A 6,411-nucleotide genomic window follows, 5' to 3' on the forward strand; every position below is an offset into this window, starting at 1 on the left:
CAATATTACCTCGCCAACATCTCTCCTGTCATGTCTCTTCACCTGTCAATGCTGCCGTGCTCAAGTGTCATTCCGGAGTAAATTAAGACCTCTGCTTTTCCTGGAGATGGGCAAGTAATTCATAGCCTATCATTTTACAGGACAGTATGCAATTATAGCAATAACACATTTTGTTGTTGCAAATGCAGTGGATATGGTTGCTCTCATCAAAATCTACCCTTCATCCATTATTTCGCAATTCATATTAAACCCGATGAGTTGTTTTTCTCTGCACATCAATGACTTGCCGCTGGAGTAGGACCGTTTATTATAAGGCCATGTGGTATGACCAATGAGAGTGACCGTGTATTGCAATCGGCGAATAAAACATAATGAATCACCAGCCATGGACGCTACAAGCATCACATTACAGTAGAACGTTATGCACTTTCAAGCGTCTCATCTGTGTTTGGGGGTTGTAGTTTTATTCTATCATCTCTAGCTTCAGATTTGTGCTTCAGTCAGTCATAAAGAACAGCAGTTCCCATAATACAGCAAACACACCACCACTCTGTGATGCATGTGTTTATGTTACTGTTCTAGGTTAGTGGAACAGTTGAGCCAAAGAGACGCCGTTATGCATCTTTAGAATCGTTGTTTTCTGACACCGTTTTCTGACACTTTGCCTCACTTTAATCTAATAGTGACGACTCAATTGGAGAGCAAAAAGGCCAGAATAAGGTACGTCACAGTAGAAGAAACTCTGTCGATCTGTATCTGCGTAGAGTTCTCCCTCTGCAGACAAAGGAAAACTAGCTTATTGTCCTGTTTAGTGATGCTAACGCACAAGTATTTGTTGTTGATGCACAAGTTTTCTTTTCTATTTCAGATTACGGTGAGATCGGTTAACGGGCCCGATGGTCCTGATTATTATTGCTTTTGCGCATAAAGAGAGAGTTTATTTTGTACTAACTAGTCTAGTGCAATGGCTCTCAACCTTTTTCGTTTACTGTAGCACCAGCTGAATTTTGCTTTACCCGCAGTAGCCCTGAAGTACCCCCTCATGTCCCTCATGTGCATTTTTACCAGTAGGCCAATGATCTCACGAGTCTTCTCAAGTACCCCCTGTGGTTAGGCCAAGTACCCCCAGGAATCCTAGTACCCCTATTTGGGAACCACTGGTCTAGTGCGCACACTGGAGGCTACTGCTGCTAGGCTACTGCTGCTAGGCTACTGGGCCTTGTCTTGAACACTCATCTCCTCGGTGTTATTTGAACACTCACACAGTTTAGAGGTATTTTTTGTTTTATCTTATATAGTAAAATAAGTCGTTTTTTAATCACAGATTGTATTATTTGTGGACTTTTGTTAATTTCTAACAAAATAAACATAACACAAATGCTCTTGTCAGGTGCAATAATGCAGGTTGTTTTTGTTGTGCTTCTTAATGGGTTATACATGTCCTATAAACGTGGTATTACCTAATACACATTCAAATCAAATGTTATTCGTTTTGTACACATATTTTGCGGATGTTGCAGGTGTAGCGAAATGTTTAGCTCCAACAGTGCAGCAATACCTAACAATACAAAACAATACACACAAATCCAAAAATAAAAATACATTATTTAAGAAATATAGAAATATTAGAACGAGCAATGTCAGAGTCAGGAATATAAATACATATGTATATGATGGTGTGTTTAGACAGTATGAACAGTATATGAATAGAAAAGGTGTGTACAGCAGTAGTTATATAGGATGAGCCTTGACTAGAATACTGTTTATACATATGAAGTGGGTTAAACAGTAGACTCACTATTTACCTTTTGTAATCTTTGTAATATGGAGAATATGTTAGTCAAATACAAGTTAGAAATGACCTACTGCTCCATACCATTCTCTATCACAATGCCCCTGTTTACTTTGTTCATTTGAGGTTACATTGTATTACTGGGATTTAGACATTAGTCATGTAATCCCAAAGATAGTCACCTTTACCTCTACCTACATGTACATATTACCTCAAATAACCTCGACTAACCTGTGCCCTGCACATTGACTCAGTACCGGTACCCCTGTATATAGCCTTGTTACTGTTTATTTTATTGTCTATTTTTTTTATCCTAAATGTATTTATATTTTTTATATTTTTTACTTCATTTTATTTTAGTAAATACTTTCTTAACACTTTTTTTTTTTTAAACTGTATTGTTGGTTAAGGGCTTGTAAGTAAGCATTTTACTGTAAGGTCTACACCTGTTGTATTCGGCGCATGTGACAAATAACATTGGATTTGATTTATGCCAGTACAATAGTGAACGGTATCGCACCTCTCCTGTTGGCTACTGTGTCTCGGCCTCAATACTAGATTATGCCTAACTGTGTGAAATGATTAGGGTGGTTGAGCGTTCAGCTTTGCATTCAGCATGCTTAGAGTGCAATTGAAGTCCCACGTAGCTGTTGACTTTTTAAGCATGAAGTCATCTGTAGGCCTATATGCATGTCGACACATAACTAGAGTGGTGAACAATAACAATAAGACATTGGGCAATGGCTGAAATAAATAGTCTGTGACAGTGTTGTTGGCATTTGGCAGAGTGTCTTTGTGTGTGTGTTGTCATGTAGTAGAGGTAATGAATCATGGTAGTTATGGGCCTCACTGTCATCGAGGTGTTAGTAGCCCAGGGGTCTGGGGGTGTCAGGGCTGAGAGTGTCAGGGGAAGGGGTGTCAGGGGGCTGGGGGTGTCAGGGCTGAGAGTGTCAGGGGAAGGGGTGTCAGGGGGCTGGGGGTGTCAGGCAGCTTGGGGGTTCAGGGTGCTGGGTCTGTCATGGTGTAGGGGGTGTCAGGGTCTGGGGTGTCAGGGTGCTGGGTTTGTCAGGGTGTAGGGGGTGTCAGGGTCTGGGGTGTCAGGGTGTAGGGGGTGTAGGGGGTGTCAGGGTGCTGGGTTTGTCAGGGTTTAGGGGGTGTCAGGGTCTGGGGTGTCAGGGTGCTGGGTTTGTCAGGGTGTAGGGGGTGTCAGGGTCTGGGGTGTCAGGGTGCTGGGTTTGTCAGGGTGTAGGGGGTGTCAGGGTCTGGGGTGTCAGGGTGCTGGGTTTGTCAGGGTGTAGGGGGTGTCAGGGTCTGGGTCTGGGGTGTCAGGGTGTAGGGGGTGTCAGGGTGTAGGGGGTGTCAGGGTCTGGGGTGTCAGGGTGCTGGGTCTGTCAGGGTGTAGGGGGTGTCAGGGTCTGGGGTGTCAGGGTGTAGGGGGTGTCAGGGTGTAGGGGGTGTCAGGGTCTGGGGTGTCAGGGTGCTGGGTTTGTCAGGGTGTAGGGGGTGTCAGGGTCTGGGGTGTCAGGGTGCTGGGTCTGTCAGGGTGTAGGGGGTGTCAGGGTCTGGGGTGTCAGGGTGCTGGGTCTGTCAGGGTGTAGGGGGTGTCAGGGTCTGGGGTGTAAGGGTGTAGGGGGTGTCAGGGTGTAGGGTGTAAGGGTGTAGGGGGTGTCAGGGTGCTGGGTCTGTCAGGGTGTAGGGGTTGTCAGGGTGCTGGGTCTGTCAGGGTGTAGGGGGTGTCAGGGTCTGGGGTGTCAGGGTGCTGGGTCTGTCAGGGTGTAGGGGGTGTCAGGGTCTGGGGTGTAAGGGTGTAGGGGGTGTCAGGGTGTAGGGTGTGTCAGGGTCTGGGGTGTCAGGGTGCTGGGTCTGTCAGGGTGTAGGGGGTGTCAGGGTCTGGGGTGTAAGGGTGTAGGGGGTGTCAGGGTGTAGGGTGTGTCAGGGTCTGGGGTGTCAGGGTGCTGGGTCTGTCAGGGTGTAGGGGGTGTCAGGGTCTGGGGTGTAAGGGTGTAGGGGGTGTCAGGGTGTAGGGTGTGTCAGGGTCTGGGGTGTCAGGGTGTAGGGGGTGTCAGGGTCTGGGGTGTCAGGGTGCTGGGTTTGTCAGGGTGTAGGGTGTGTCAGGGTCTGGGGTGTAAGGGTGTAGGGGGTGTCAGGGTGTAGGGTGTGTCAGGGTCTGGGGTGTCAGGGTGTAGGGGGTGTCAGGGTGTAGGGGGTGTCAGGGTGTAGGGGGTGTCAGGGTGTAGGGGGTGTCAGGGTGTAGGGGGTGTCAGGGTCTGGGGTGTCAGGGTGTAGGGGGTGTCAGGGTGTAGGGTGTGTCAGGGTCTGGGGTGTCAGGGTGTAGGGGGTGTCAGGGTGTAGGGTGTGTCAGGGTCTGGGGTGTAAGGGTGTAGGGGGTGTCAGGGTGTAGGGTGTGTCAGGGTCTGGGGTGTCAGGGTGTAGGTGGTGTCAGGGTCTGGGGTGTAAGGGTGTAGGGGGTGTCAGGGTGTAGGGTGTGTCAGGGTCTGGGGTGTCAGGGTGTAGGGGGTGTCAGGGTGTAGGGTGTGTCAGGGTCTGGGGTGTCAGGGTGTAGGTGGTGTCAGGGTCTGGGGTGTCAGGGTGTAGGTGGTGTCAGGGTCTGGGGTGTAAGGGTGTAGGGGGTGTCAGGGTGTAGGGTGTGTCAGGGTCTGGGGTGTCAGGGTGTAGGGGGTGTCAGGGTGTAGGTGGTGTCTTTCCCCCATGCCTCTACATGACCTCCATATGCTCATTGAAGAGATCCACTTACATTGAACAAACACTCCCAGAGTACACCTCTCTTTCTCTCAGCCATTTGTTTCACAGCAGTCACCTCTTACCTACTTCTCAATGTGCTCCTCTGAACAGGTCCTTGAGTTCCAGACAAATATATACTGTATGTCAAATATTATAAATTATTTTAGGTGTGCTTAATTTAGCTTGAAGTTTGCATTTTTGTGACTACTCTATTGGTTCTGTCTTATCAAACATTTCAATCAAGTGCAGCGCAAGTATGTAAAAGTGTTTGACTAATTTATTTGTGGTTATACGTATTGTGAAATAAAAGGGATGCCTGACTGTATTTTTCCTCCCTTTACCATGTATTCCCACAGGTGTTCGCCAGTCTACCTGTGTTACTGTGTTGCCATGGAGAAGGCTTCGAGGGTGGAGTTTAGGAACGTGGGTAGTAGCTACTTCCCTCAGAGCCGCGTGGAGTGCCACTACAGTATCAGCTCACAACATACCTGGGCCAGCCATGACTGGGTCGGACTCTTCAAGGTAAAGTTAACCTGATCAAGTTAACCTGATAACTACAAACTGAGTGTGAGGAGTGGCAGACTCTGTTGAGTGTAAATAAAGTGGAATGCAAAACAATTCTTGATGTATTAACAACCAGAATTGTTGTGTGTTTACGTGTGTGCCTCCCTGTCTATGTCCCTGTCCCCTTGTCGGTCTCTCAATGTTGATCTCTCTCTCTTCTCTCTCCGCTGACTCCCTCAGGTGGGATGGTTGTCAGTGAAGGACTACCACACCTTTGTCTGGGCCCTGGCCCCGGCAGGCTACCAGGAGGGCACAGATGTCAACTGCTGTGTCCATTTCCAGGGTACTGCTCTCTTTTCAAACCCTTCCTCTATTTCTGACAGTGTGCCTGGTCAACATTTATACTCTGTTCAGAGACTATAGCATACATAAATCCAGTAATTTACATGTTTAGGGTATACTTTTCTGCTCTTTTGCACACCAGTATCTCTTCTTGCACATGATCATCTGATGATTTATCACTCCAGTGTTAATCTGCTAAATTGTAATTATTCGATTTATTGCCTACCTCATGCCTTTTGCACACATTGTATATAGATTCTCTTTTTTTTTCTACCATGTTATTGACTTGTTTATTGTTTACTCCATGTGTAACTCTGTGTTGTCTGTTCACACTGCTATGCTTTATCTTGGCCAGGTCGCAGTTGCAAATGAGAACTTGTTCTCAACTAGCCTACCTGGTTAAATAAAGGTGAAATAAAAATAAAGTAATGAAATAAAGATAGATATCCACACTTAATAAAAGTGTGAGAGCGTTCAACAGTGTGTTGGTATAGATCTGTATTTCACAACATTCATACTCTGCCAAGGTCTGTAAGGAAAAGCTCTAACTTTGAATTGATCTTTCAGTAAATGGAATTAGCCTGTTGGATGGTACTGTAGGCTCCTGAATGATATTTAAAGCAGAGAAAGGACTCAATAAGTTACATTGTGTTATAGAAAGGAGATGATCAGATTGTTTCCCTCTCTCTCTCTCTCTCTCTCTCTCTCTCTCTCTCTCTCTCTCTCTCTCTCTCTCTCTCTCTCTCTCTCTCTCTCTCTCTCTCTCTCTCTCTCTCTCAATTCAATTCAATTCAATTCAATTCAATTTCAATTCAATTCAAGGGGCTTTATTGGCATGGGAAACATGTGTTAACATTGCCAAAGCAAGTGAGGTAGGTAATATACAAAAGTCAAATAAACAATAAAAATGAACAGTAAACATTACACATACAGAAGTTTCAAAACAATAAAGACATTACAAATGTCATATTATATATATGCAGTGTTGTAACAATGTACAAATGGTTAAAGCACACAAGTTAAAATAAATA

The 6,411-nt window shown here is 45.9% G+C and overlaps 1 protein-coding gene across 3 annotated transcripts in view; it reads left to right on the plus strand.

Moving 5' to 3' along the window:
- Positions 1-549: 549 nt before the first annotated feature.
- The window catches only part of LOC139557720 (calcium-binding and coiled-coil domain-containing protein 1-like), a 29,748-nt gene continuing 23,886 nt past the window's right edge, over positions 550-6,411 (plus strand). For 2 of the 3 annotated variants that reach the window (XM_071372842.1, XM_071372846.1), the window contains exons 1-3: positions 550-720; positions 4,891-5,056; positions 5,279-5,381. In XM_071372842.1, coding sequence (XP_071228943.1) covers positions 4,925-5,056; positions 5,279-5,381 — 235 coding nt within the window. In that variant the 5' untranslated portion in view covers positions 550-720; positions 4,891-4,924. Of the gene's footprint in view, positions 721-784; positions 1,274-4,890; positions 5,057-5,278; positions 5,382-6,411 lie in introns of those variants that run through there. The other variant, XM_071372844.1, reaches the window with a different exon arrangement.

The sequence above is a fragment of the Salvelinus alpinus genome, chromosome 28, assembly GCF_045679555.1.
Source record: "Salvelinus alpinus chromosome 28, SLU_Salpinus.1, whole genome shotgun sequence".
NCBI classification, from domain to species: Eukaryota; Metazoa; Chordata; class Actinopteri; order Salmoniformes; family Salmonidae; genus Salvelinus; species Salvelinus alpinus.